This window comes from Grammomys surdaster, unplaced genomic scaffold, assembly GCF_004785775.1.
Source record: "Grammomys surdaster isolate TR1022 unplaced genomic scaffold, NIH_TR_1.0 350, whole genome shotgun sequence".
NCBI classification, from domain to species: Eukaryota; Metazoa; Chordata; class Mammalia; order Rodentia; family Muridae; genus Grammomys; species Grammomys surdaster.
In genome coordinates, this window is record NW_021604769.1 from 1,099,112 (window position 1) to 1,126,651 (window position 27,540).

General features: G+C 34.4%; 2 protein-coding genes across 2 annotated transcripts; one reads left to right on the top strand and one right to left on the bottom strand.

The window, feature by feature from the left end:
* Positions 1-664: 664 nt before the first annotated feature.
* LOC114631056 (olfactory receptor 141) lies at positions 665-1,634 on the top strand. The gene has a single exon (XM_028779361.1). It carries the CDS (start codon positions 665-667, stop codon positions 1,610-1,612), a length of 948 nt encoding a protein of 315 aa, XP_028635194.1. The 3' UTR covers positions 1,613-1,634.
* A 4,543-nt stretch (positions 1,635-6,177) lies between these two features.
* Positions 6,178-7,125, bottom strand: LOC114631068 (olfactory receptor 141-like). The gene has a single exon (XM_028779371.1). It carries the CDS (start codon positions 7,123-7,125, stop codon positions 6,178-6,180), a length of 948 nt encoding a protein of 315 aa, XP_028635204.1.
* Positions 7,126-27,540: the final 20,415 nt, after the last annotated feature.

The following is a 27,540-nucleotide window of genomic DNA, read 5'->3' on the forward strand; positions in this document are numbered from 1 at the left end:
AGCATTTTCAGTAAGCCAATCCTAACTTTATGATAATTGATATACTTAGAATTATTTTGGAGCATAGAGATTGGTGTCTGATATCATTATTCTACTAATAATCACCATTTCCCTATCACCACCCAATGAAGAATATTAGTTTTGACATCTTAGTAAAAAAGTTACAATGTTATATCTCTGAATGCTTATTTCTATGTCTCTTTCCATCCCAGGGCATACATATGAGTATTGTACTGGTAGACACTGGCTTTGATCTTAAGATTTTGTGCCACATTAGGAACTGAGATAGATTTACAATTATTTTTCTGGAAGACTGTTTTGTATTTTTCAATTTTTTTGTGTTTCCAATTTAAATCATTATTGTTTTATTATAATCTGTGGAGAATTCTATTGAAATTTAGATGATGATTACATTGGACCAATAGAACATTTTATGTAGTGTACCCATCTTCACAATATTAAATACCATTATCTCTATTTCATTATATTTAAGTGGCATATATGATTACTCTATGTATATATATGATACAGCTATTTTCTCCTAGACCATTGATTAGTGTGTATCAATTAGTCTATGTTTACTTACATATATACTAACTGTTGTTATCATATTACTATGGACTAAAGACTGAGTATCTTCAATATTGTTGCAGGAGATTCCAACATGAAGAACATCACAGAAGCTACTTCATTTGTTCTCAAGGGACTCACAGACAGCAACAAACTTCAGATCATTCTCTTTTTCCTCTTCTTAGCAATTTACCTTTTTACTCTAATAGGAAATGTAGGACTTATTTTTTTAGTTGTTGGCGATCCCCAACTCCACAACCCAATGTACTGTTTCCTCAGTGTGTTATCTTCTGTAGATGCCTGCTATTCTTCAGATATCACCCCAAATATGTTAGTAGGTTTTATGTCTAAAAGCAAAATCATTTCATTTTATGGTTGTGCAACACAGATGTTTTTTGCTGTTACATTTGGAACCACAGAATGCTTTCTTTTGGCAGCAATGGCATATGATCGATATGTAGCCATTCACGACCCACTTCTGTATGCAGTGAGCATGTCTCCTAGAGTGTATGTACCACTTATCATTGCTTCCTATGCTGGTGGAATTGTGCATGCTATTATCCACACAGTGGCCACTTTCAGCCTGTCTTTCTGTCGGTCCAATGAAGTAAAGCATATATTCTGTGATATACCTCCTCTACTTGCTATTTCATGCTCTGAAACTTATGTAAATGAGCTGTTGCTCTTCTTCTTTGTGAGTATCATCGAGTTAGTCACCATCCTGATTGTTCTGGTCTCCTATACTTTTATCCTATTGTCAATTCTGAAGATGAATTCACCTGAAGGGAGGAAAAAAGTCTTCTCTACATGTGGCGCTCACCTCACTGCTGTTTCCATTTATTATGGCACAATCCTCTTCATGTATGTAAGACCTAGTTCCAACTATTCCCTGGAGCATGACATGATACTATCTACATTTTACACCATTGGGATTCCCATGCTCAACCCTATCATCTACAGTCTGAGAAACAAAGATGTAAAAGAGGCAATGAAAAGACTTTTGAGAAAAAAAATAATATTAAACATTGTATTAAAAAGTTAAAGGTTTTTCTGTGTTTCTTATACCATAAGTACTTTTAAAAAGTTTTCATCTATTTTATACTGTAATTTTTTACCAGTCTTTATTTCTTTTACACAAAAAAAATCATTGCCATTTGTCTCTTCTTATAATTGGTTAGCTGGCCTGTAATATAGAAGATAATTCTCCTGTTTTCACCACTCATCTCAGGATAGAAGCACTGTGATATCAGATGCATCCAATCATCTCTGGCTTTTTGTGTATTTTAGGAATTCAAACTCAAATCTCCAAGCATGCATAGCAGGCACTTTACATACTGAGATGTCTACCAGCACTTCAGTGTTTGAATTTTGAAGAACATGAAATTCCATTCATTTTTATTTTGAAGTATCATTATTTGAATAATGTGGTTCTTATATGTTCATTTTTAAAATAAATACTGATTACATTAAAGCTTCTAGAAGATATTTACATACCTAAATATGTGAAATCTCTTTGTTTCTTAAAAAAATCTGTGCTTACAGATATTTCAGACACAGTCAGTTACTAATACGCTGAAGTGATTGAAGTAGCTTGATAGGGCTAACATGACAATACAGTAAACCGGACCTGGTTTATGCAAAACTTTATTTTTTACATGTCTAGATGTTAGATATGTAAAACAAAAAATTGTGCAGTGATAAATTATTCTTAGGCTTTTCTGGATGTATATTGGATGCTTATATTTTCTTATTATCTTCCTTGTAGTTTTCTCCTACATATATTTTTTTTGCTAATCTGTCCTTATAAGGATAATAAGTATATTGGATTAACACTCATCAAAAGACTACCTATATTTTAAAGATCATATCTCTAATTCAGACACACTCTGAAGCAGTAGGTGTTTATTTTTAATTTGGGTCCTATGTATGTGTGTGTGTATGTGGAAATATTTGTGAATATATGATATATATTCATATGATCATTGTTTTAAAAACAAATTAGCTTGCCTCTCTACTAGAAATATTATTCTAAGTTCTCAGCTTTGTAATTCTATACAACTTCATATTTGTATATGACTAGCTTGGTGAAATGCCACCTAATCAATATGTAAAACACACACATATAAAACTTTTATAAAGTCTCAGTCTCTAACTTCATTTCCTTTTGCATTACTTCATCCCTCTCAACACATTGGAAAATATATGTAGAACGTTACAGATGGCAGTCATCACTGACTTTGCTGCAAAATTGCACCCTAAGAATTCAGTGAAATATTTATTATATGTCTCTAGACATTTAATTATGATCTATGGTTCAATCAATAGAGATGATGTTTCTCTTGTTCTTAATCTAAGGAATGAATATGTTTTTTTGTTGTTGTTGTTGCTCTATGAAGAAAATAATTCTTATTCTTGAATTCCTCAAGAAAAGAAAACCAGACATCAATACATGTCAGGATTATATTAAAACTCAAGAACAATGTAACTGATGTATGTTTGTCTAAAGTTCAACACATGATAGCTCTTCCATTCCCCTGCATAACCCTCTTCCCTCTTGAATATACTATCCATTGACTGGACTCTGTTCATGATATAGTTCAGTGAAGGTTTGGAAATAGTTTCATCTTTTATTGCCCACATCCAAAGACAAAAGTACAGAAATTATCATTCAACTTTTGTAATCATAACTATCTTTGACAAAATGTTTCTGTGATCATAGGGGCAACGGGTATGGGATTTAAGGCCAGGTTAATAAGAAATTAAAAAGAGGCATACATAATTAAGTTGGCATTTAAATCCTGATATAGAATAATTTTCCAACTTTATTAGGATGAACTTCTGGTTAAAGTAGTGTTTATCTTTGATGTTAAATATTCATTTGGAAGGGTTTCCCCAGACAGATGTAGATGGGAAGAAATAAATGAGAAGGGCAAGTTTAAATATAAAAGTTGTCTGTTGTTTGTATAGTAGCAGAAGGTGGAAACATAAGAAAGAGTTTGAAATTTTATCATGCTAAGTTTGGGCTGTACTGAGTCAAGCTGTTTATATTAAGAGAGTAAGGCCCAGGATGCCAGAGGAAAGTAGTATTGAAGGAGTAATCTGGAATTCAGGAGGGATGAGATCTCACGGACCCAGAAGTGTCTAAGGAACCTGCTAGACTTAGCACACTTCCTACAGAGAGGAGGCAAAGAAAATGTGTGAATTCTAGTAGAATTCTAGAAAGGAATAGTTATCTTAGTAACTAGAAGGTTGCCTACCTGGTGAGGCCACAGAGGTTACTAGCAGGGAGGTGCCCATGTGGTTTGAACCCTGGGAAGTATATGTGGGTCCAAACCAAGACAAATGACTAGAGAAGGTGGAGTGAAGAAGTAACTGAAGAAACAGACTCTAGAATTTCAAATCAAACATGATGGGTGACCAAAGCAAACAGAAACAAAGAATCCATTCATAATTTAAGAGAGTCAAATCAAGAGCTTAAGTCAGATCAAAAGAATGATTAAGAGTGCCAGAATCTCTTTGTCTATGAAAGGCTAGTTTGTCCTGTTGATTAGTGATTTGGACTTAGAAGCTTATAAAAAGACTTAGCTTATAAAAAGACTTAGCAATTGGTGCAAGAAGGGGCTTATGAGAGGAGACAAAAAATACTTCATATAGGGGACGATCAAGAATCTAGAAAGAAGGAAAACCACAGTATAAGAAAGCAGCCATCCCTAGGAAGGATATAATTTTGTCGTTGGAGGGAACTGTGAATGGCTCAATCATTTTTTATATAGCCTTGTGGATTAGAGTAATAGCTAGTTTTAGATAAGTAACTTGAGTGATAGCCAGATGGATATTAGAGTGTGAAACTATACTCCTGCCCAGACAGGAATTTTAAGGGAGTAGAGGTGTCAGAATGGCTCATTTGTAGGGACATACTACAGAGGTCAAGATAGTTATACAACTTATAATTTATTTATTTAGTCACTTTATATTATAATCACTGCTCTCCCACACTCCTCTCTACTCAGTGCCACTGTTGAATGTTCTTCCTCCTAACCCCATCCTCTTCTCTCAGAGAAGTGGAAAGGCCCATATTATACCATTCCACCCTGGAGTATCCAGTTTTATTAGGCCTAATTGAATCTTCTTTAACTGTGCCCAAACTATGAAGTCCAGTCAAGGAAAAGGGATTCAATGGTAGGCAACAAAGTCATAGCCAGCCTCTGCTTCATTTTAGATTCTACTTGAGAGCTCAGTAAAGGGAAAGTTCTGCCAGGTTATGTGATTTGGAGGAAAAGGAGAGGAATAGCTTCCACTGTGGTTAAGAGATCACTTATCACCAAAAGAAAAGGACAGGTTGGTAACATTGGGAAGGACTGGGTAAGAGGGATAACCCCCCAAAATACAACCTGTTGGTGGGGTTTCCTTAGGCTGGTAAAGTTGTATCTCCACCCTAACAAAAGGAGATGTGGGTTCCCAAAACTCCATTGGAACTGAGTAGTGGTCTTAGTTTACAAAAGGTAGGACATGGATCACCCCGATATCATTACTACTACTCATGGCTCCTTGCTCCTTACTGGAGATGGCAGTGGTCAGTTCAAGAAAGGCTGGACCTACTCAGTCACCCATGGTCAAACCTAAGAGGTTGGCTGAAATGTGATCATGTCTGATATTCTGATTCTATGATTGTTATGGGTGTGGCTAATAATCCAATTTCCACTTTGATGACATCTTGAACACTGGACCCAAATTAAAAGTAAACACCTAATGCTTCAGAATGTGGCTGCATTTAGAGATATGGTTTTTTAAATGTAAGTAGTTATAATAAAGTCTTTCTAATGGGTGTTTATCAAATACACTTTCTATCCTTATAAGAACAAATTAGCAAAAATACAAATGTAGGAGAAAACTACAAGGAAGACAATGAGAAAATATAAGATCTTCAATTCACACAGAAAAACCTAAGAGTAATTTATCATTGCATACTTTTTGGCTTTAGATATCTAACATCTATACATGTAAAAAATAAGATTTTGCATAAACCAGGTCCTGTTTACTGTATTGTTATGATAGTCCTACGAAGCTACTAAAATCACCTCAGCATATTAGTGACTATGTATGAAATATTTGTAAGCACAGCTTTTTTAAGAAACAAAAAGATTCTACATATTTAGGAATGTAAATATCATGAAGAAGCTTTGATGTAATCAATATTTATTTTAAAAATGAATATTTAAGAACTACATTGTTCAGAGAATGATACTTCAAAATAAAAATGAATGGAATTTTATGGTTTTCAAAGTTCAAACTTTGAAGTGCTGGTAGACATCACAGTATGTGAAGTGCCTGCTATGCATGCTTGGAGATTTGAGTTTAAATCCCTAGAACAAACACACAGCCACAGATGACTGGATGCATCTGATATCATAGAGCTTCTATCCTGAGATGAGTGGTGGAGACAGAAGAATTGCCTTGAATATTACAGGCCAGATAACCAGTTATAAGAAGGGACAAATGGCAATGATTTTATGTGTGCAAGAATTAAAAACTGTTAAAAAAATTACAGTATAAAATAGTTGAAAACTTTTTAAAAGTACTTGTGGTATAAGAAACACAGAAAAACCTTTAACTTTTTAATACAATGTTTAATATTATTTTTTTTCTCAAAAGTCTTTTCATTGCCTCTTTTACATCTTTGTTTCTCAGACTGTAGATGATAGGGTTGAGCATGGGAATCCCAATGGTGTAAAATGTAGATAGTATCATGTCATGCTCCAGGGAATAGTTGGAACTAGGTCTTACATACATGAAGAGGATTGTGCCATAAAAAATGGAAACAGCAGTGAGGTGAGCACCACATGTAGAGAAGACTTTTTTCCTCCCTTCATCTGAATTCATCTTCAGAATTGACAAAATAATAAAAGCATAGGAAAACAAAATGATCAGGATGGTGACTAGCTCAACGAAACTCACAAAGAAGAAGAGCAACAGCTCATTTACATAAGTTTCAGAGCATGAAATAGCAAGTAGAGGACGTATATCACAGAGTATATGTTTGATTTCATTGGACCGACAGAAAGACAGACTGAAAGTAGCCACTGTGTGGATAATAGCATGCACAATTCCACCAGCATAGGAAGCAATGATAAGTGGTACATACACTCTAGGAGACATGCTCACTGCATACAGAAGTGGGTCGTGTATGGCTACATATCGATCATATGCCATTGCTGCCAAAAGACAGCATTCTGTGGTTCCAAATGTAATAGCAAGGAACATTTGTGTTGCACAACCATAAAATGAAATGATTTTGCTTTTAGACATAAAACCTACTAACATATTTGGGGTGATATCTGAAGAATAGCTAGCATCTACAAAAGACAATGCACTGAGGAAATAGTACATAGGGTTATGGAGTTGAGAATCTCCAACAACTAAAATAATAAGTCCTACATTTCCTATTAGAGTAAAAAGGTAAATTGCTAGGAAGAAGAAAAACAGAATGATCTGAAGTTCATTGTTGTCTGTGAGTCCCTTGAGAACAAATGAAGTAGCTTCTGTGATGTTCTTCATGTTGGAATCTCCTGCAACAATGTTGAACATACTCAGGTTATGGTCCATAGTACTATGATAAAAACAGATAGTATAAAAGTCAATAAACATAGGCTAATTAATACACATCAATCAGTGGTCTAGGTGAAAATAGCTGTATCATATATATACATAGTGTAATCATATATGCCACTGAAATACAATGAACTAGAGATAATAGTATTTAAAATTGTGGAGATGGAAATCCTTCATAAAATGTTCTACTGGTCCAATGTAATCATCATCAAAATTTCAATAGAATTCTCCACAGATTATAATAAAAAAATACTGAATTTAATTGAGAGTCAAGGTAACTCTCTGAAAAATACAAAACAGTCTTCCAGAAAATAATTGTAAAGCTATCTCAATTCCTAATGTCGCACAAAACCTCAAGTTGAAAGCCAATGTCTGCCAGTACAAAACTCATATGTGTATCCTTGGATGGAAAGAGACATAGAGATAAGCATTCAGCTTGTAATTTTTCTTTTTGCCAAGACTTCATAAAAAATAGTTGAAACAATATCTTCAATGAGTGGTGATAGGAAAATGGTGATGATGATTAGAAGAATGAATTCAGACACCAATCTCTAACTATGCTGCAAAATAATTCTAAGTATATTAATTATCATGAAGTTGGAATTGGCTTACTGAAAATGCTTGAGGAAAATACAAGGGAAACACCTCTGTATACAGAGAAGTACATTCTGAAAAGGACTATTATAGCATAGAATATAATACCTCAAACTGTCAATGAAAATTATAAGAGATTAAATAGTCCTGTCCAAAAAAGAAAATAGTAAGTATAATGAAACCCATCTATGTTCCCTCAAAATTGATTTTGTTCTATATTTGCCACAAAAGAGATTTCAATATATACTATAATGAAATTACAATAAATCAATCCTTCCATACATGTGGGCCAAAGAAGTGAATAGATAATTCTCAAAAAATGAAAAAAAGAAAGGAAGAAAGGAAAAAAGAGAAATTATCAAAATAGTTGAAACAACATTCAACATTTTTAGGAAAACTGAAAAATAAAGAGCTTTGAGATTCTTTCTCAACACAATCAAATATCTAGCCATTAGAAGAAATCACTGTAGATACTGGAAAAAGAGTAATACTTAAATTGTCTAGTGGATATGAAAATACATGACCACATTGGAAAATTGTATGATATTTTACAAAACAAATTGAATTTGGACATCAAATGTTCTTCCACTTCTCTACATCTATCTCAAATTCTACTAGTTCTAACACAGAGATAATTGCACATCCATGTTTTTTGCTAACTTATTCACAAAAGCTAAGTGGAAGCAGACTAGATATTCATCAACATGTAAATGTGTAGAAGAAATATGATGGAAAAACAAAGTTAAAATTATACTGTACATAACTAAAAGTGAAATGATGTGGAAGAAATGGATGAAGCTGTGGATGATTTCTTTAGAAAAATGAAACATAATTTACAAAAGTGCATTCACTAATTTATTTTCACAGAACATGAATTTAAGTTGTGTGTGTGTGTGAGTTTGTGTGTGTGTGGGGGGGAGGTGTTTCTGCCTAGAAAATAATAAAAGTAACAAGACAACATCAAGGGAAAATATTGAAAAAAACAAACAGAACCCATCAAGAAACAATTGCATAAAATTTAATTTGGAATTCTATGAAGAATACCAATAGTATGTTCCTAAGAAAGGAGAGGTGTAGAGATTTACAGAGCCTGAATAAATTACAGATTAACATACGTATAAAATTCAAAATAAAGGATATATTTGTGGTGACTTTACCAAAAATTGTGAACTGAATAAGATTGAATAGATAAAGTATAAACATCCTTTTAAAAGAAATGATAGAAAAATTATATGAAATCTAGTTACCAGGAATCAGAGGAAACTATCAGGCTGAATATAATACTTGAGATACTTCAATTAGATATATATCTTGAGATTTGAATGTAGAACAGGGAAATTTAAGATGTATGAACACAAGCCATTTCATTGGATATGAGAATTGTTTTTGAAAATTTGTTTCTCTATAATATATATATATATATATATATATATATTATACACACATATCTATGCATATATATATGTATATTTATATATAAAGGTATGCGATGGTTGATGGTCAAGTAGAATGACTACATGGGGGAGTATATTTTCAAAGAATGTCCTGTAACCTACCACATAAAGCAATAAATCAAGATAAATATGGAATGACGTTTTATAGTAGTATATGCTAATTTAGAAAGTATCCTGTATTAGATTGCAAAAAGATAAAAAAATTAAATTATATTGTCTAAAATATGTGACCAAATATTTAATTCTTCAGCTATACAAGATATTTTTGCCTATTAATATATGTTCCAATATTTCTTTATCAGGATTAAATTTAAAATTTTTGAATAGTGTATTTTATTGAATTATACTTTCACTTTATTTCTAAATTGAGAATCCGTGATCTATTGATGTACTTTTTCCACCATATTCAGATATAGATAACCACAACTCAGTTTGCTACTTTAGAGTGAGTTCAATTTGTTCTTAATTAATACAATTGTAAAAACTATGTTATTGGGAATAATAATCAGCAATAAGTAGGAAACAAAATAATATTGCAATAAGTAGGTAACAAAAGTCAATTCTATATAATGGAACTATTGATACTTTATTCTATCAAAGTACTAGTTCCCTTGACAGGATATGGATTGAGTGTATCTTTTCCATCTATTGTGGCTAGTATTGTTAATTCTTTGAAATGTTTGTTTTCTTTGGGAGAATAAAAATACATACTACTAAATTTGGAACACTTATAAATACTCAAATGCATATGTGAATAATTGCTTTTATGTTTTCAAGGAAAAGTTTCTTTTCAATATTTTGATGAAGTTCGATATAAATCTGGTATTGACAAATACATTTTATTCATCCAAGCAATAATCAGTAATTAAAAGTTTTCACATTATATATGATAGACAAAATTGAGGTACAAAAATTTATGGTCCAATGTTGTAATCATTGTAAAATGTTTTGCAAGTTAACTAAAATTTATCTTACCTAGGAAGCCAGAAAATTCATGTTTATTCATCCACACAATATAGTAAATGTAGAACGTTTATATCTACTCAATCAAATTTTGATGAATCCCCAAGAGATTACCAAAGGGGAATATACACCAATTAACAACTGGTTGAAAATAAATTATTTCATAATAATAAATTATTTCATCATAAAAGAATTAGTATCTTAGAAAACACATTCCAGATCAATATTCATGAAATGAACTAAGTTTTGTAGTTTCTCATTTTGTATTATAACATAGAAACTCTCTTTTAAATTGTTTGATTATTAGTGAGAAAATAATCAGAGATGGTAAATATTATGACATAGGTATGAAATTTTGTTATAAATTTCACTTACCTGACCTGATTTTCTCTCGCTGATAATACAAGACATTAAATGTTTCAATTAATTGGTAATTATGGTAAGGTATAATGATGTGAGAAGTATCACTTTTGAGTATCTGATGAATGAGTCCTGAGCTTTTGAAATGTCATACTTTTACTCAATTGAAATAATAACCTAAACTCTTTGACATAAGTCAATTATAAATATTGTTTCAAAGATTATTATAATAAATACCTACAAAACTACAAAATTTTAAAGGGCAAAATATAAAATTCAGACTTTGTTAGTCATATATTTCTATTAATTATGACTACCCTCAAATTTTATAAACTCTCATATTATATAATATATCATATTCACAAACAAATGATATAAACAGACATAACACTGGTACATATAAGAAAACATACATGACCAAACAAATGCATGTGCAGATAGATATATGATATAGAAATTTGATGTTGATTAATAAAATGTCATGAAGTTTTCTCCCTCTTAATATTCCAGATGCTTTTTACAAAATTTTATGTTGAAATTGAAAAGGTAGAGAATATAAGGCTCTCATTTTATGGATGAGTGGTTAGAAATCTAATACAGCTTGTCATGCTAGTAATTCTATGTTTACAATCTAAACAATTGTAATGCTAAGTCATTAAGGCTGCATTCTTGAGGATAGTCTAGGCTATATTGGAACACCAAGCTCAAAATCTTGTACAAATCTTGATATAGTATAATTACTAACTCTTCATGTAAATATCATGACTCAAAAGCAAATATCAATAAATCTGAAGTACGGAACACCATAAATGATATAAAGAGAAAATATGAGAAAATGAAAATACGTAATACTGTCACAGGTTTGAACATATTATTGATAGACTGAATAGAATGTCTCTACAAAGAGATCAATCTTGAGCCAACACTTAACAACATAAGAATCTTTATTTAAGAAGGAGCACACAGCAAAGATAACACATGAGCAAAGAATGTTATACATATAAAGAACTAACTATTCTACTAGTTAAAAAGAAAAAGAATGAATAAAAAATTAGTATAAAAATTAGTATAAAATTGAATTGAACTGAGTCAGATTTGGTAATATGGTATTCCTTATTAATAATCTCCCTATATTTTTTAAAAAGTTGATGAAAAGAAAATCTGGAAAAATTTCCCATAAAACAATAACAAACCCAATAAGAAAATTCAGTTAAATGATTATGCACCATGGTAAAATTCATATCGTCCTAGGATGATTCAGTATAAGTTAGTCAATAAGCATACTGAACAAAGCATAGCAAAAAATAACAAGACAAAAATCACATGTGAATCTCAAGGAATGCCAAACAAACAATTGATAAATTAAGCATTTAGTCACTGAATAAAACATAAATGTGATATAGGAAGAATGTTTGTCATCATAAGGATATCTGTTTTCTTAGTAACAGCTAACCCAGTGCAAGAATTACTAAAAGCTTTGTATGATTTGAGATAATTAAAACATGCCTACCTTCAACGTCTTTTATTCCAAATGATACTAGAAGCTGTATACAGTAGTCATGAAAGAAAATGCAGGAAAGTAAATCAAAAGGAGACAAGAAAATGTCAACATTTTTTCACAGTTGGTAATATCTTGCAGATTGTAAAACATAAAATCTCAATCCAATAAAAGGATTTCAGCAAAGGTACAAAATACAAAAATGTCAACACAAAGCAATAACTTAGCTGTATTATCAGTTCCAAATCACCACATAGAGATAAAAAAAATTCCTATTCATGAATGCTCCAAAAATGATAAGGAATTTATTCACATAAAGTATTTGATATGATGATAGATGCATTTTACATTGAACATGAAACAGAAAATATTATTTTGGTGCACTTTAAATCTTCTATTGATAGCACTTGTTTTTATGACATTTAGAGGTAGAGAGATTTCAAGGATATCTTAGAATGTCGTGGGATAATATTTAATGTATAAACTAATGAGCATAACAAATTTTTTCTGAACATCCAAAAATTAGATCTTTAGCAAAGAATTATAGGAATCAAATGAATTATCTAAAATCAAACATTCAAAAAAATGTCTTGAATATTATGAGCAAAAATAAAAATAGTCTAAGAAATAACATAGTTTAGGAATGTCTGTTGTGCCCTCCTAAATGGCTGTATTATATCCCTTCCCTGATCATGAATTAATTTTTTATACATCTTTGAGATTTGGTGCTCTTGGTGTATGTAAGGGTCTCTCTGTTTACATTTTCCATCCCTCAGTGAACTATTGGATCATTCTTACATAATCTCATTTGTTCTTTCTCCTAGAATTGGCTTTCTATATAGGTTTTTCACTTAGCTTTCAATTAGCTTTGTTGGTTATTCCTTGCTCTATTCAAGATTTATTGGATGCTTTAATGGCAGTCCTTTATCAGACATGTGTCTTCCACATAATATGTGATATTCTGTCTTTTTATTTCTTTTGACATCTACAATTTCTGACAGTATTTTAAAGAAAGTTTTATAATTCTGTAGATTACTACATGGTAGTCTGAGATTTGAAATGTCCTAAGAGAAATAAAATAATTGTCAATTAATTGTACAAAATCACTAATAAAAGAATTTAAATGTATATATTGTCCCAAATTTCTTTTTAAATGTCATCATGTTCACGAATTTGTATCTTAATGATTCAAGTGAGTATGAGAATGCCTCCGTTAAATTTCAATATGCTCTCATTTTTTATCAATTATTTTTTATTAATCTTTCCATTCTTTTACATCTCAAATAATATCCCACTTCCCAGTTACCTTTCCACAGGCCACTCAACCCACAGCCTCCATCTCCTCCCTCCCCTTTACCTTTTTGAGGGTATTCCCTTACCCACCCACCCTTTTCTACCCCACCCCTCCAGCATCCCCCTATCTTGGATCATCAAACCTCCACAGGACCAAGGACTTCTCCTCTCATTGATATCAGATAAAGCCATTCTCTGCTACCTATGTATCTGAAGCCATCGACCCCTGCAGGCATACTCCTTGCTTGATGGTCTAGTCCCTGTGAGCACTGGATGGTCCCCCAGCTGATGTTGTTCTTCCTATGGCGTTGTAATCCCCCTTAGCCCCTCCAGTTCTTCCTCCAGCTCTTCCCTCAGGGTCCCTGAGCTCAGTCTGATGGTTGGCTCCAAACATTCACATCTATATTTGTCAGTTGCTGTCTGAACCTCCCAAGAAGCAGTCATTCCAGGTTCCTGTCAGCAAGTGCCTCTTGGCAAGGGCATCAATATCAGGTTTGGTGTCTGCAGACAAGATGGAATCCCAGGTAGGGTAGTCTTGGATGTTGTATCTCTTATAGCACTTGTAATGATTTGTCAGTAGTCATTATTGCATGTAAATGAAACTTGACTCTAATTTATAAATGCCTGTTTTTTAACAAGAATATGTGTACAAAATATTAAAGTAGTGAAATAGTTTAAATTTCCAAGAGAAACTAACCTGATTTCAAAGAATTTATTAAATAGCTTAATTACTTTTGGAGTTGTTGCTCTTCACCGGTTCATCATATTCATTTTAGAATTTTACATATATTATTTTCCTCATGAAGTATCACTTTATACTGTCCATCTCTGATTCATATTTTTATACTGTAATTCACTGTTCAAATGATCTCTTTGATTACTTTGGAATAATTAAAATTACCTGGGTATATACTTTTCCTGAAATAATCAAGGTTCTCTCTCTGGAGCATCCTCTGTACTTTTCTTAAATACAAAGGGCCTGGTTTGAGAAAAGAAGACATAATGATATTCATAGAGTTCCTTGACTGACAGAAATTTCTATCTATCTCTTGCATATTTAGAAATTTTAGTTTTCGGTTTTAAATTGGATACTATACCTCAATAAGTAACTGTAAGATGGAAATTTATCTATACCTCAATAAGTAACTGTAGTGGAAATTTATCTAGTCAAAATGAGTTTACAGATCTAGTAAGACGACCTGATGGTAATTAGAACAAAAGAGTGCAGTGTAGAGAATAGCTTCCACAAACGATATCGGCTTTTTTTGTTACTTTGGTTCTGTAGTAAAATTTGAGATCAGACTGATCATTTCTTTCATATTAATTTTCTTGCGCAGAATTGCTTTGAGATTCTTTCTCAACACAATCAAATATCTAGCCATTAGAATAAAACGAGATATGTCATGGCCACTTATTATTATTATTATTATTATTATTATTAATTATTATTATTATTATTTTACTATTAACATGCTGGTTTGCTGAAAGTGATGGTCAGTTCTCAAAATTTTCTGGTGAAATGTTGAGAATGTTTTATGTAAAGTAACATGTCATCCAAAAACACAATTTTAAAATTATTTTTCCTATTCATAATATCTCTCAACACTATGCTTTATCACTCTAATTAAGACTGTAATTAATGCTACATTAACAGATATGGGATAAAGGAAATACAAGGCTTATTCCTCATGGTGGGATGACATTGGCTATGATGCTGTCTATATACTTTATTAGGTTGAGGTGTATTTTCTGCATTTTTCTTCTAAGACTTTTATAAGAAAAAAGTGTTAGAGCCGGGTGGTGGTGGCACACACCTTTAATCCCAGCACTTGGGAGGCAGAGGTAGGTGAATTTCTGAGTTTGAGGACAGCCTGGTCTAGAGTGAGTTCCAGGACAACCAGGGCTACACAGAGAAACCCTGTCTCGAAAAACCAAAAAAAAAGAAAAAAGGAAAAAGAAAAAAAGAAAAAAAGAAAAAAGAAAAAAGAAAAAAAGAAAAAAGAAAAAAGTGTTGGATTTATCTGAAACTCTTTTTGCATATATTGAGATCATGTAATTTCTGTTGTATGTATTAATTTGTATATTTTAAATCATCTCTTTACTTCTGGCATAATGCTAAGTTATTCAGGTGAAATAACCCTTTAAGATGCTACTTTTATTATTTGTTTGAGAGTTTCATAAATGCATATAATTTATGTCAGCCATATTTACTCCTCAGCCTTCCCTAAAACTTGTCTTATTTCCACATCAATGTCTCTAACACTCGTGTACAATTTTGGGTGACCATGTATGTACTCATCGGTTTGAGGTTACCAACTGAAGTCTGTGTCCCTAGCAAGAACTACTTCCTCAAAGAAAATTGATTCTCTTTTCATCAGAAACCATCAACTGTAGAGGAATTTCCCTTAATTATCTGATTGGCTAAGACAGATGACAAATAACCTATTGTTGAGCAAAAATGAGGAGGTGGGGTTTTTGGACAAGTCAGGAAGAGGACGGAACGAGGAGTTTGGAAGAGACAGCAAATGGAGTAGGACAGAGGGAGAGTTGTTGGAAGGAAGATAGAGGAGAATCACATGGCCTTGAGGAACTGCAAGTAGAAGGGTTTTCATAGTTGGGGAAGAAAGTGTTGTAGAGGCAAATCTGACCAATATAGATGTGCAGTTTATAAATATACAACTGAGTTGTATTTCCATTGCATGGGCTTGTTGAGATTGAAGATTCACTGCAACAAATTTGCATTTTCTTTAAATGGGTTTATTGAGGTTGGAGACATACCACAATAAAGTGGCTCCCAACGTGGTGTACAGGAACCCAAAATCCTGGGATTAGGAGTCCCATGCAACAAAATGGCATCCCAGCATATCAATTAGAATTCAACTAACCTGAGATTAAGGATAACAGTCCCTCCCCTCACCCCAATACAAGGCTGAGGAAGTGATCTAGGCTGAAACAGTGTGTGGATTGAAAGCTGAATAGGTCTGATTGGCCTACAGAAAACTGCAAAGACGCTTCCTCCCCAAGCCCCAGACAGACAGAACTGATCAGAACAAGAAAGCCTTTCTATACTTTCTGTGTTTGCTTCCCCATATCCCCTGAATCTACACATGACATGAACAGACAGACTCTGAATTGAACAGCAGAGGGAGACAAAGGTACAAAGAGCTCCCAATCAGGTAATAAGCATCATACATTGATACTTAAAGATGAGAAACACAATGAATACCTTTTGGGCTTTAAAGAATACTATTCTGAGTGGGTTTGACGGGGTTGGATTTAAAGGAAATAGACACCTTATCATTTACCAGTATTGCAACATTTATTCTCTTGATCTACTATAGCTTCTCAAAAGACAGAGCCCTAGATAAAAAGTTCCTTGCCTTAGAAAAGAGAGATTATAGATAATGCTAGCATCAAAGGTTTAGAATTTTATAGGTCAAGATAAGCAACACAAAGAGGAGATTAGATACAGGAGCTAGAAGAGATGCTAGGAAAAAAAAAAAGGATTTAACAATTCACAGACCAGACTGAACAGCAAGGAGATAGAGATAAAATTTGGAAGCATAGTCTAAAGCTAGAATATCAAAATAAAGCAGATGCTGCAGTATTAGAATTACAACAAAAAGAGAAGTTAAGATTATGGAAGTAAGGCCTAAAACAGAAGACACAGGAGATTATAGAGCAACATGAAAAATAGAAAGAAAAATTTAAGACTTGGCAATGTGGCCTAGAGGAAACACAAGAATTGAAGACACCAGAAATTATAGATCAGACTAAGAGACAGGAAGGTGAAAATGAAGGTGGGAGGCGGGAGATGAAAAGGATGCTAGAACAAAGAATGTAGCAGCTCACAGAACAGACTGAGCAGCAGAGATAAAATAATGAGGTTTGGAAGCAAGACTTGGAGAATAACCTTTTAAAATTAATCAGACAGAATAAAATGGATAGCGGACTATCAAAATTACAATATAAATAAAAAAATTGAAATGTGGAGGCAGAGCCTTGAGCAGAAAATGCAGGAACTCAAAACAGGAGGAGTAACAAAAAGAGAAATATGAAGCATGGACAAAGATATTAACGGAAGAATTTAAAATTTCAATTAAGGAAAATACTCAGATAGAAACAGAAGATGAAATTAGAGAAAGCCCACAAAAAGTTATTAAAATGCAAACTTTAGTCTATCTGTTTAGTATACAACAAAGACCTCCAGACAATGATCACAGGGTTATCAGGAATTTGAATGGCAACCTGTGGATGTGTTAGAACTGAGAAAACTTAAGGAAAGTGTCACTAATTTGGGAATGCATTAGCCATTTGTAAAACAAATCCTGACTTCTTGGGTTATTAAAAATACAGTAATTCCCAATGCTGGAGGGGTTACTAGAATACTAGCAATACTGGAACCTGTGTCACATTTATAATGGTTCTCAAGGTGGAGAGAAGAGGCAAGTGAGATAGCATGAAAAAATAGAGCAAGGGGTAGAGATATTTCCACAGATCAGCTGCTTGGTTAAGGTTGAGTTGCTGAGGTAGAGATGAAGACTGTATATGATGAAGAAACTTTGGCATTGTGTCAACTATCAGCCTTAAAAGCCTGGGACAAAGTCACAGAATCAAGGAAAAGACTTGAACCATTTACTCAAGTCATGCAAAATCCAAAGGAAACCTTTCCTGACCTTTTGCAAAGGCTGATCTCAGCTGTAGAAAGATGTGTATCAGATTCAGCAGCTAGAATGCCAATAATCGAGTCTTTAGCCTTTGAAAATGTGAATGCTGAATGCAAGTAAGTAATCAGACCACTGAGGGTAGGGTCACCATCAATAGATGAGTAGATTAGACTATACAGCTGATGGTTGACCTTGTTTGCCTGATATGACAGTAATAAGAAAAACTGCCACTAGAGACCTAGAGATGACCTAAAATTTCAAATATTTTAGTTGTGGTGAGCAGGGTCATCTCAGAAATAACTGCAGGAAAAAATCAAAGTAATTCCAAAAGGGGGCCTATGCCTTTTGGAATATGTAAAAAAATATGGCAGAAGCCAACATTTGGCTAGGGAATGTAGAGGAACAACTGACAAATGTGGCAACACCCTGCCAAAAACCTCCCAGGGGGACCTCTTGCAGGGAGATGCCAGGCAGGAACAGTTCTCTTCCTTGGGAAAACTAAATGTCACTGCTTCAAAAACAGATAATGAGGCTCAGGAAAGTTTTATAGACAATTTAAAAAACGAAAAAGGGAACAAAAAATGAGTATTTTAGCAAACTTCTGTAGAGACTCAAAGGCCAAAACTAAGAAGTCTAGTAAACAATATTGAGATTGAAGGAATGGTTGACACTGGAGCAGATGTCACCATTATCTCTCCAAAATCTTGGCCTGTAAGTTGGCCACTTCAAGAAGTAGACATCCAATTTCAAGGATTTGGGATTTTATCTCAAATAAAGCAAAGCACCAGATGGCTTAGTTAAACAGGACCTGAAGATCAGGTAGGAACATTAAGGCCTTACGTGGCTGATATAGCCATTAACTTATGGGGAAAGGTCTATTACAGCAATGGAAAACATTGTTAATATCCCCTCAGTTTCAATATCTGGCCACAAAACTGGTCAAATTCCTAATAAAAAATATAAATTAATTAGGGAATGGTATCAAAGGCAGTTACAGATTATCTAGGCTGTCCATAAAAAAGATACAGCAGAGGCTGACAATTTAGCTCTAACCCATGGAGCCACTGTTGATAAGACACCAACAGCCTTGCCACTATGATGATTGACTGACCAACCCATTTGGATTGATCAGTGGTCTATGACAAAAGTAAAACTACAGGTATTAGGACAGCTAGTCCAGGAGCAGCTGGAGGCTCAGTATGTAGAGGAGTTCACCAGGCCTTGGAATTCTCTTGTATTTGTCATTTAAAAAATCTGGTAAATAGAGGATGTTGACAGATCTCAGAGTGATTAACAATACTATTCAGCCAATGGGTTCCTTGCAGCCTGGAATCCCATTGCCTTCCTTGTTGCCTAAAGAACGGCCTCTATAATATAAGAGCCAATTTTCCTATTTCCCTTTGAGCCCTCAGAAGGGAATTCTTCACCCCAATTCAGCTGGAAGCAGACAAAAGAAGATCGATCATTGTCCAGGTCCTGTATGTTGAAAGGGCTGGTCCTGGTTAAGTTACAAGTTATAGATGTGTTGTCATTTTAAGGGATACATTGCAGATGTAGGTTTGAACAGGGAGGGAACTAGAGAGATTAAACTCAGGAATTTTTACCTCACTTTTCATTTCCTCTTCTCTATCCTTTCTTTTTAGGTAAGGGAGAGAGGGGTGGAAGAAGGGGGATACAGAAATATCATAAATTAGAGAAATAGAAAAATAGCTATAAGTTATCAAAATTACTCTTGAACAAAATTTTGCATAGCTATATTCTATGTTTGTAGAAAAATTTATAATTATTACAATGTTTTAATTTCTGGCATTGGTATAGAATTTAAATTTGATTTATTGTGATACAAATTTAAGGTTTCAATTGTTATAAATTTCTTCTATTGATATAGAGTTAAGAATACAAAGCTTAGACCCAGTCCTTCTATAGCTTCTATTACAAACTGTTTTTGAATATTTAAGCAATACGTGTTAAAGGCCAGATTGGAAAGTCAAGGTTCTAAGTTAATTAAATGGGTCTTTTTGAGATATTTCAATTACAGATGGCGGAGAATAGTTAAGGCTTAACAGTTCAGATATACTTTGCATAGATAGATAGTTTTCAAAAATATCAGAGATCCACAGAATGTGACATTTAATGTTATTTGATCATTTGATGCCGAGACATATCTGCTCCTGATGGCACCTCATTTATTCAGTTAAAAGAAGATACTGATTTTTTATTTTAAGTAATGCTGTTTCTCCGTAGGTTGCTTTTATCAGGTACTTTGCTATAGCAATAATAAAAGTAACTACAGTGTCTTCTTTTGGTATTTATGTTTTTCTTACAAGCACTGGTTTGTGGAAAGCTTCACCAATGAGTAGAGGTAGAACCATCCTTACCCTGTACAGTCACGTTCCCAATAAATTGTCAAGTTATTTCTTCAGAAGACAAGATGTTCATGTGTAATAAAGTCCCTTTATTGAAGTATAAATTGAAATGGTGACTATTTGCTATAAATATACATACAATTAAAGAAAGTATGAATCAAATATATCAAAAAAAAGATACTGAGCATCTTCATGTCAGGCAAGGTTGTTTATTGTGGCAAGGTAGCCACTGGGCAGAAATTGCCTATTTCTTCTACAGATCTATACTGTTCATGAGAGGACACAAGATACAGGATAGTCAACACATTAGTTCTGCATAGACATAATAAGCTAGTCCTTCAGAATTCCTGTTTCACAAGGTCTGTCATTTGCTCTTGGGCCAGAAGACTACAGATTGATGCTCTAATGTGTTGTAAGCTGAGGGACTGTCCAAGTGATCAGTTGTCTCTATAAATTGATTAGATTTTGGAAACTAAGTCTATGCTCCTTATATTTTCAGGTAATATTTGGGTCATTCTTGGATTTCTGACGGGGTTGAAGACTGAGTAAAGTCTCACCCAACCCAAGCCATTTTGCACTGAGAGAAATGGCATAGATTTGAGAGGATGACTTTCAGATTGTATATAATCTAAAACCAGGACATAATTCAGGTGTAGAACTAAGTCTTTTTTAAGTTAGATGGAGGGCAGAGTGCTTTATCTAATTGACAAATTGTTGGAATGGATGTCATTTATAGCTCATACTGTGTAATTTATTTGTCATAATTCCTTTCAATTATATCCTGAAGAAGAGTTTTATCTATCTATCTATCTATCTATCTATCTATCTATCTATCTATCTATCTATCTATCTCTTATTGAACAGAAAAGAGATGTTGAGGAATTTCCCTTAATTATCTGATTGGCGAAGAAAGATGACAAATAGCTAATCATTGGGCACAAATGAGGCAGGTTTTCTGAGCAAAACAGGAAGAGGAATGTAGAAGGGGAGTTTGGAGGAGATGGCGAATGGAGAAGAACAGTAGGAGAGTTGTCATAAGGAAGATAAAGCAGAATCACATGGCCTGGAGAAACTGCAAGTAGCAAGGATTTCATAGCTGGGCAAGAAAGTGTTGTTAGAGGCATATCTGCTCAATATAGGTGTGGAATTTATAAATATACAACTGAGATTCATCTTCCTTGCATGAGCTTACTGGAGTTGGAGATTCACTGCAACAAAGTTGCATTTTCCTTGAAGTGGTTTATTGAGGTTGGAGATTTACCACAACAATCAACTGCCATAACTTCTCAACTAAAAGCTTAAGTCATTGCCATTGGGTCCTGGGAGCTTCTTGATTCCCTAGCATCTGGGACTTTCTAATGGTTCCATATTCCCACTGCTGTAAGAATCAGCTAGTGTCAATCCCACTGACTCTTGGGTGCCTCCCCTATCCATAGGTCTCTGGAAATTCCTTGAGATATCTCTCAACCCCAATCACTTTTAGCTGCAAATTTCCATTCATATTATGGCCATCTGGCCACTTCCACTGTCTCTACCTACACCCGATCCTGATCCTCTCTATTCCCCTCCCCATCCCTTCTAGCAACCAGTCCCTCCCTCCATCTGACTCCTGTGACTATTTTACTCCCCCTTGTAAGAATCAAGTATCCTTTCCTGTGCCTTCCTTCTTTATTAGTTTCTTTGTGTCTACGGAATGTAGTGTGAGTTTCTTCAACATAAAAATCAAATGTCCATAGATGTGTAGGTTTATTTCTGGGCTTTCTATTTGATTCCATTGATTGACTTGTCTGTTTCTGTACCAATACCATGAAGCTTTATTTTTTTAATTTATTAACATTTTTAACACATTCACTTCGCATCCTTCTCACTGCCCCTCTCTTGCTTACCCCCGCTCAAAATTCTTCTCCCCATCCCCCTCCCCTTCTCCTCTAGGACAGTGGTGACTCCCTGGATATCCCACTACCTTTGAATACCCAGGTTCTGGGATGATAGGCCAATCCTCTTCTACTAAGGCCAAACAAAACAGCCCAGTTATAAGAATATATCCCACATACAGACAACAACTTTTCGGAAAACTCACACTCCAATTGTTTGGGACCCACATGAAAATCAAGCTGCATATCTGCTAGTTCCAGTCAGTGTATGTTCTTTGGTTGGTCCTCTAATCTCTGAAAGCCACAAGGATCCAGGCTAATTGACTATGTTGGTTTTCTGTGTAGTTCCTATCCTCTTAGTGTCCAAAATCCTTCCTTCAAACAATGGAAGAAGCTACACCTACAAAAGAGCAGTTTTTATTACTAAGGCTCTGTACAGATTGAGGTCAGGGATGTTCCTCCTGATGTTCTTTTATTCTTCAGAATTGTTTTTGCTATAATAGGTTTTTTGGTTTTCCATTTGAAGTTGAGAATACTTTGTTCAAGGTTTATAAAAACTGTTTTGGAATATTGGGTATTTCATTGAATCTGTTGATTGCTGTTGGTAAGATGGCAATTTTTCCTATGTTATTCTTCCTGTTCCTCAGCATGGGATATCTTTGCATCTTCTGATATCTCCTTCAATTTCTTTTCTCAAGGACTTGAATTTCTTATCATATAGATCTTTTACTTGTTCGGTTAGATTTATACTAAGATATTTTCATATTATTTGTGGCTACTGTAAAGGTGTTATTCCCCGAAATTCTTTCTTAGAAGGTGTATCATTTATTTTAATGCTCACTATTGACTTGTCTTATATTGCTTTGATTATATTTAGTTATGTGCCTTATAAGCTTGATTTTCCTAATCTTTTTAAAGTGAACTTGTGTTGGATTTTTTTAAGGCTTTTTCAGCATCTAATGAGATGATAATGTGTTTTTTCTCTGAATTTGTCTATATAGTGGATTACATTGATACATTTCTGAATACTGAGTCATACCTGCATCCCTGAGATGAAGCCTAATTGATCATGCTGAATGATCATTTTGATGTCTCCTTGGATTAGGTTTATGAGAACTTTATTGAGTATTTTTGCATCAATATTCATAAGCAAAATTGGTTTGAAATTATCCTTCTTTGTTGGTTCTTGTGTGGTTTAGGTATGAAAGTAACTGGCTTCATAGAATGAATTGGGTAATGTTCCTTCTGTTTTGAGGATTTGATGTGTGCTTATATAGGAATTTACATGTCCACTGGGGCCCTGCCAACAATTGGATTTTTGACAGGTCAGTAAAGGGCCAGAAGCCACTAGCTAGTCAGCAGGACAAAAGAGATACTTTGAGGATTCCCCAGGCAAGAAACACAGAGGGCAGGCGCATGTTTACACCATTAAGAGAAATAAGAGATGAACTACTTGAGCTACTCTGAAAGAGGTGCAGGAGGAAGAGCCCTTTGATATGTAAGGATCAGGGAAAGTAGCCCCAGGGGTCACTCCCCAGATGGTATCTAGGGTAGAAGAGATGAAATACAGAAATATCAAGTATTAACTCAGAAATATCATAGGGATCCATGTTGACCACATGGAGGTTCAGGAGTAGCTAGCTAAGATATATTAGAAGTAAGCCAGCATATGTGTCTTTCATTTGGTGACTCCAGAGCTTTGGACCATAGCAAAAAGCTCCATCACCCACCTTGAGCTAAGAGTGCTGATACAGATTATTACATCACTTTTTCTTTTTATATTCTGTGGACTAGTTTAAGGAATATTCGTATTATCTCTTTGAATGTCTGGTATCATTGTGCACAAAAACCATCTGGCCCTGGGCCTTTTGGTCAGTAGAGTTTTAATGACTGCTTCTATTTCTTTAGGGGTTATGGAACTGATTAGATAGTTTATCTGCATAGTAACTTTGGTCTAGAAAATCATTCATTTTATTGAGATTTTCCAGTTTTGTTGAGTATAGGATTTTGTAGTAAAATCTGATGATTTTTTTTTAAATTTCCTTAGTTTTTGTTATTATGTCTCCCTTTTCAATTCTGATTCTGTTAATTTGGATACTATCTCTTTGTCTTTTATTGAGTTTGGATGAGGGTTTGTCTATCTTCTTGTTTGCTCAAAGAACCAACTCTTGGTTTTTATATAGTACTATTTTTTCCTATTTGGTTGCTTTCTGGCCTGAGTTTGATTAGTTCTTGTTATCTACTTTACTTCTTTTTGTTCTAGAGCTATCAAGTGGGCTGAAATTATTTGGTGTTCTGTAGGCTTCTTGTACATTTATGCCTATATCTTTCTTTAGGCAAGAAATTTTCTTCTATGATTTTATTGAAGATTTTTCTGTTCTTTTGAACTGGGAATCTACATTCTCTTCTATACATACTATTCTTAAGTTTGGTCTTTTCATTGTGTCCTGAATTTCCTGGATGTTTTGGATTAGAAATTTTTTTTGCATTTTGTATTTTATTTGACCATTGTGTCAATATCTTCTATGCTATCTTTTAGATCTGAGGTTCTCTTCTATTTCTCTTAACATTGACCTTTATTCTTATGCCATAGCATGCAAACACGTGCCATAGCTGGGGCAAAATTCTAAAATCTAGCATGACTGTAGTGAGCACATAATTTAAGTACTTCTTCAGTTGCAGCTAGTTGTGGGCGCTGACAGTGGGCATTGATTTATTGAATAGCTCAAAAGGAAGGAGTTATATCCTGGCCATGCAATTCACTGTCAAAATTCCAAGAGCCCTATGTTGAGGTGCTTGATCATTGATACTTTCTACCTACCAAAACATGTACTACAGTATTAAAAATCCAAAATGTTACCCAAATCTTTGTGTGTGTTTATTTAGTGTTATGTTCAATATTGCTTAATCCTACAAAATTTCATATGTCCATTTTGCCTTTCCATTTCATCTAAATATAATTAGTTTTCCATATCCATTTGGCATGATTTAGTGATCATGCATTCCATGACTGTATCACAAATCTCCCATAAACCATTGATCATAGCATCTCTAATACACGCTGTCTTTTTAACATTTAGCTGTGATACAGGCCACTCCTTACTTAACCAAACAAAGCAGCTTATCAAACACAAGAAGCCTATTTCTGAGGATTCTAGTCTTTTCCAGTAAAAAGCTCCTCTCCCCTTTTCAAGCTGTATATATACAGTATCACTTTTCCAGAGGTGGTTTCAACTAATAACTGATTTTTTTTTGTTGAACCATTTATTACTTGATTAGCAACAACAGTATGTTATGAGCTATTATGTTTAAAATATAGAAAGTGCATCCTCACATGGCTTCTCATTATTAATATTCTAAAGATTTATTTATTTATTTATTTATTTATTTATTCATTTATTTTTCCCAATCTGCTTTTATACTATTTTAATTACATCCAAGTATTAAGGTGAATTCTAGGTTGAGGAAGTAGCAGTATAATAGATGAAAATAGTCAAGGAACAAGCAAGGCAATAAACACAAGGAGTCAAAGAATAAACAAGGCAGTAAACAAAGTCCAGTGATCATTCCCATGATCACTGTTTCTAAAGGCTTATCAGGATGACCAAAATATCTGAGCCTACTTCTCTATCCTACCCCAAAGTCATTTTCATGCCTGAAGTCTACTTCTTTGTTCTAGCCTAAGATTCAGATTCCTGCCTGAATTTACTTCTTTGTTCTAGCCTAATATCAGATTCCTACCTGAAGTCCATTTCCTTGTCCTTGGCCAATGTCAGATTCCGGCCAAGCGGACCCAAAAGCTCTCCACATCATCCCCTCTTTTATTTCATAAACAAAACTAAGCCTGTCTTAGGTCATTTTTACAAGAGTACCTTCCTTATCCATCATGAAATATACATTATCAAAAGCAATGCCTTTATGTCTTAGGTTGGTGAGGCTCTGTGCAGAATCTTACCAGTCTTTGGCTTGCCAGCCTATTAAATTAATAACTCTGCCTGAGGATGTATTTTCAGTTTCAAGCCATGTACTTTGGCTGCCAATATGTTGATGTTCTATTTCTTCTATTCTGTTGGTGATGCTTGCATATGTAGCTCCTGATCTCTTATATTAGTTATCCATATCCAGGGTTGCCTTTATTTGTGATATATTGTTCCTATTTCCATTTTTAGGTTTTAGACTGTTCAGTTCCTTTACTTGTTTGGTTGTATTTTTATGCAACTTTAGAGGACTAATTTGTTTCCTCTTTAAGAGCTTCTATTTGCCTGTGTTTTTCTGTATCTCTTTATGGGAGTTTAAGCATTTATATCCTCTTTAAAAAACTCTATCATCTTTCTGAGATAGAATTTTAGATCAGAATCTTGCTTTTCAAGTGTGTCATGGTATCTAGGGCTTTCTGAGGTAGGGGAACTGGTTTCTGATGGTGCCAAGTTACATTGGCTCTGTTGCTTCTTTTCTTGTGCTTGCCTCTCTCCATATGGTTATCTCTGGTGTTAAGTGGCTTGAGTGTCTCTACCTAGAGCCTGTCCCTCCTTGGAGGATAGGTGTAGCTTTGTGACTTGGGTTAGAGCAGTCCTCCTGGGAGACAGGCAGTGCTGTCTCTGATTAGGTGAGGTCTTCTATGTCCCTGTTTAGAGTAGACCTCTTGTGTCCCTGATTATTGCAGACCTCCTGAAAAACAGGTATATGTTCCTGGTAATGGCAATCCTCCTAGGAGATAGCCATACTCTGGGGTATAGGAGAGGAGCAAGAGAGCCTCATTTGTCCCAGGGGGAGTTACATTACAGAAGGAAGAGGGCCCTGGCAAAGCGGATAGGTTCTGAGTTTGCTGGGCTTCTTGGGGATCCCAGCTAGGGAAGGTCTTAAGGGTAGGAGTCTTACCTATGTCACTGGTTATAGCAGACCTCCTGGGAGACAGGCAGGCTCTGGGGTATGGGAAACGTCCATGTGCACCAATTTGCCCTAGCTGGAGTTGCAGACTGTAAGGAAGATGGGGACCAGAGCAGTATCTGTTGGGCTCCCCAGGAGTCCCAGCTGTGCAGGTATTGGGGCAGGGGATCTCACCCATGTCCCTGGTTATCATAGACCTTCTGGGAGAACAGTATGTTGTGGGCCGTGAAAGAGGTAATACCAGCTTTTAAAGTAAGACTTAATGATTCTTTGAATTTCTTCAGAATCTGTTGTTATGTCTCCCTTTTCATTTCTGATTTTGTTTATTTGAATATTGTCTCTCTGTCTCTTGGTTATTTTGGCTAAGGGTTTTTCTATCTTGTTGATTTTCTCAAATAATCAGCT